The sequence below is a fragment of the Misgurnus anguillicaudatus genome, chromosome 10 (genome assembly GCF_027580225.2).
Source record: "Misgurnus anguillicaudatus chromosome 10, ASM2758022v2, whole genome shotgun sequence".
NCBI lineage: Eukaryota > Metazoa > Chordata > Actinopteri > Cypriniformes > Cobitidae > Misgurnus > Misgurnus anguillicaudatus.
The window spans coordinates 21,892,764-21,897,202 of NC_073346.2; the positions used below are offsets into that span (position 1 = coordinate 21,892,764).

Genomic DNA, 4,439 nt, shown 5'->3' on the forward strand with positions numbered 1-4,439 from the left:
TGAGCAGTCACCCGGAGCTATACGACACAAGTTCTTATTTCTTTAGAGACAGGAATAAAAAAACCTCGCTTGGAAGAGTGTCAGTGAGGACATTGGGCAACCTGGTAAGCTGTAAATACACATTTCTCTTTTGAGTCACGTGACGTTTATCGACCCGCGGCATTCCCACTGTTTTTTTAACTATTTTTCCCCTAAGGTTACCAAATACAAACTGGTAACTCAATTGGTGAATGCACAATCAACATCAGTCATCTTGCAAACAGACAACTGACTAGCACTTGCCCCTCCCACAAGAAGCGGATTTTGCCTCTGACGCCCGAATGCATTCAAACTGTTCAAGTGGCATACTAGGCACGGTAGACGCGACATTGATACCTCAAACGCGGTTGGTGTAAACGCAGCATAACGTGTTTTGCAGACTAAAATAAATTATACAAGTTCCATAAATAGTGACAAAAATGCAATTTTTGACAAAACTATTAAATATATATAGCTAAGTGCATATTCAAGAGCCAGCAGTGACTGACTGCTGCTTCAGTCTTCTGTCGTTTGCCTAATCTTTATTGTTATCTGTAGATCTGTCCTCCCTTTCTCTCTCTTCTGCAGAGTAGTGTTCCAACGTCTGGTGTCTGTTTCTAGTGGGAGCATCTGGAAAGCGCTGGCCACAGTCCTCACAGGCATATGGAAGAGCTCTTTTGTCACTCTCCCCAGTTATCTGTTTTTTGCTGGATGGACTCCTCCCATCCAGTTGCTGGAGATTGAGCAGGTTGAGAGGCTCCTGACCAGAGGTTTGGATTCTCTGAAGGTCAGATGCAGGGGATGACGCCGTCACAGCCAGGCTGGGCCTGCCTACCGAGTTGGGCTCCGTCACAATTCCATGAACTGTACGATGATGAAAACGAATGCCGGACCGATTGGAAAAGCTCTTCCCGCAGAGGCTGCATATGAACGGCCTCTCACCGGTGTGGATCCGAGTGTGAATCTTTAACGCCCCAGACTGTGTAAAGCTCTTCCCACACTGGGAACATTGGTAGGGTTTCTCCCCTGTATGTGTGCGCTGATGGGCTCTCACCCCAGCCAGGTGAGGGAAACCCCTTCCGCAATAAGAACAGGTATATGGTCTCTCTCCGGTGTGTATTCTGCGGTGAATCTTTAGTGCCCCCGATTGGCTAAAGCTCTTCCCGCAGTCCACGCAGCTGTAGGGCCGAGCTCCACTGTGCACGTTGAGGTGGATTCGCAAATTGCTGTGAGAATTAAACGCTCGACCGCACTCTGCACACATGAAGCCGCCTGTTTTGGAAGCGTGTTCGGCACGCTGATGCTGCAGCAGTTGAGAAGGCCGAGGAAAAGAGGCGCTGCAGTGCATGCACGTCAGATGCTGCAGACCGTCCTGCTGCACGTGGCATTGTTGGTGGCGCAAAAGTTGGGCGCAGGTAGGAAACGTGCGCTGGCAGGACAGGCATGGGTAGGAGGAGAGTGATTGGGCAGCATGGTGCAGTTGTGTACACGGCATGCAAGAGGTAAGAGGACAATGATGGCCGTGCTGGTGATGATGATAATGCCCGGCATGCACCCCTGCGTCCTTTTGGTGACGCAAAAGTTGAGAACAGGTTTGAAACCCACGATGACAGCACAGACAAGGAAATGCTTGAACATTTGGGGTCTCGTGGTTTGATTGTTGGATCGGGCTGTGGGTGCTAGTGCTTTTATCCTGATGTTGTGGACGACCAGGCTCAGAGTTAGATGTGCTGGTGGCCTCAACGGTCCCCTCTTCTAAAGACAGACCCAAACCTAGACACAAGCCCAGGGCAACAGGTGCAGAATTGGGCTCTTTGACCTGCTGTGATGAGCTGGACTGGGGGGGTGAGGGTGGTTGGATCTGTGAGGCAGGACTGCTTCGAGGTTTCAGAGACTGGAGTAAGGAAGAAGAGAGGGATGAGGAAAGTGGGCATCCGGGACATGTGCAGGTATGATGCTGAACTACAAAAGAGAGAGAGGAAAGATGAAAAGTCAATATAAATAAAGTGAAGTTTAAACTAAACTGCAGTTAAAGGGACACTCCACTTTTTTTGAAAATATGCTCATTTTCCAGCTTCCCTAGAGTTAAACATTTGATTTTTACTGTTTTGAGGTCCATTCGGCCGATCTCCGGGTCTGGCGCTAGCACTTTAGCATAATCCATTGAATCTGATTAGACCATTAGCATTGCGCTCAAAAATAACCAAAGTGTTTCAATATTTTTCCTATTTAAAACTTGACTCTTTTGTAGTTACAATGTGTACTAAGACCGACGTAAAATTGGCTAGGTATATGTATAGGTGATATGACTAGGAACTATATTCCTCTTCCGACGTAATAATCAAGGACTTTGCTGCCGTACCATGGCTGCAGGAGGCGCAATGATATTACGCAGTGCCCGAAAATAGTCCTACTTTCAGACGCTGCGTAATATCATTGCGACTGCTGCAGCGATGGTACAACAGCAAGGTCCTTGATTATTACACCAGAGTAAGAGTATGGACCGTTTCAGCAGTAACAACATAAACAAGCGGCTGCCGCGTTCCACACGTAACTTCCGGTAAACTCCGCTAAGAATAAATAACAACAAAGTTCTTTAAACGTAGTTTATTTATATAACAAGCAAAAAAAACAACACATACTTTTAATTTTCCGTCGGTCTTCATACACAATGTAACTACAGAAGAGTCAAGTTTTAAATAGGAAAAATATTGAAACTATGGTTATTTTTTAGGACAATGCTAATGGTCTAATCGGATTCAATGAATTGTGCTATGCTAAAAGTGTTACCGCCAAACCCGGAGATCGGCTAAATGGATTCCAAAATGAAAAAAGTCAATTGTTTATCTCTAGGGGAGCTGGAAAATGAGCCTATTTTCAAAAAAGTGGACTGTCCCTTTAACTTTGCACAAATATTATGGTGCAATATACCAAATGGATTATTATCATGTTATTTTTCTCACCAAGGCTTTCATGATCTCTAGGCTGCTTTTCCCTTTCCTCAGAATGCAGACCAAACGCTAGAGTGTTTTTCACCTGTCTCTGCCTAGAAGGGTTAGATTGTGAAAGATTAGAGACTTTGGGTCTGGCCATGTCCCAGGCAGAGCTCAACGGTTCATCAATACGCTGCTCCCTCAGTGGACCAGAGACTGAAGCGCTTGCTGTCATAAGGTCACCAATGAAATTATGCACCTCCAGCCAAGAGCACGGACCAGGCTGCAAACAATATTACAACAAAAATCCTGTTTACTTTGAAGAAAACACTCAATATTGTATTGAAGTAAGAACGTAACGTTATATGATGAAAATACTAATAATACATTGTTATTATGCATCATGTGAAACTGACACGCTTGGATTCGCTTAAATGATGTAGTACAAGCGTCCCAAAGTGTACGATATCAAGCGACACATCATACTAGATATCAAAACATTATTATCCATCCATAGCGAGCGACGTGTTATATACACGTAAGCTAAATAAATGTTTGCGTTGTGTTTTTCTAAATTTGGATATATTTATAGCTATGGTATGCGTTACACCCCCTTTATGACTACTTCCTAGTGTTATTTTTGCATGTACTTACTGCGAGTCTGTCTTTGTCCATTTGTGGAGTGCTTTTAAATAATCGGTTATGAACAATGTCGGATTGGCTTTTCAAGTCCTAAGGTGAACAGCGACATGCGGATTGTATTTTTACTTAACTGCCCCACTTTATGGTATAGTGCTGCTGCTGCACACATCGACATTTCATTCAGCAATTTATTATTTCCGGGATATAGAGCATGTGACTACAATCCGAGTTCCTTTCAGTCGGTGTGTTCGACTTCTGGCGGCGCTGCGCAGAAGTACCGCGAGAGCGATTCGAAAACACAGGTCTCGCGGTACTTTGATGTCGTACGCAGATCGCTCTGCGCAGCGAAGGTTTGCGCACGGTGAATTCAACTAAAAAGAATTTTAACATCAAAAAGTATTTTTGGCAGGTCTTCTGTATCACTTTGTAATCACTCAGGGTTGCAAAAAATCTGTTGTAAAGTACTATGAATCGATATCGTTTCTTGAATCTGTTATTTTTATTTATTTTTACTCTAAGTATATTTAGTTTGTTCCCTAGATTGGAGTTACCATTTGTGTGTCATTTTTATTTGATGTTGGCTACTGGACTGTGTTCTTCAATGTTGAGGCATGTGTATAATATATTTGAACACTAGATGGAGCAATTTTCAACGAAGACAGAAGCTGCTTGCTCCACTGATGTGGCTTATACAGCTCATAGACAGTAAAAGATACAGCTACGGCCAAAATCTCGTGAAATCTCGCCGAATGAGCGCTGCTGTCATCCTAATCCTACCCCCAAACCTAATTTTAAACCCATCGCGCGAGATCTGAACTTTATTGCTCCATCCACTCCTCAATTACC

The 4,439-nt window shown here is 44.0% G+C and overlaps 1 protein-coding gene across 3 annotated transcripts; it reads right to left on the reverse strand.

Moving 5' to 3' along the window:
* Window positions 1-521: 521 nt before the first annotated feature.
* LOC129449038 (uncharacterized) lies at window positions 522-3,821 on the reverse strand. Of its 3 annotated transcripts, none has more exons than XM_055211793.2 (3): window positions 3,606-3,821; window positions 2,982-3,234; window positions 522-1,980 (listed from the first exon to the last, which is right to left on the reverse strand). In XM_055211793.2, exons 1-3 carry the CDS (start codon window positions 3,624-3,626, stop codon window positions 554-556), a joined length of 1,701 nt encoding a protein of 566 aa, XP_055067768.2. In that variant the 5' UTR covers window positions 3,627-3,821; the 3' UTR covers window positions 522-553. The 3 variants fall into 3 exon arrangements, with proteins under 3 accessions (XP_055067768.2, XP_055067769.2, XP_073728200.1); XM_055211794.2 differs by lacking the exon at window positions 3,606-3,821 and adding an exon at window positions 3,339-3,565; XM_073872099.1 differs by lacking the exon at window positions 3,606-3,821 and adding an exon at window positions 3,368-3,564.
* Between the last annotated feature and the right edge of the window lie 618 nt (window positions 3,822-4,439).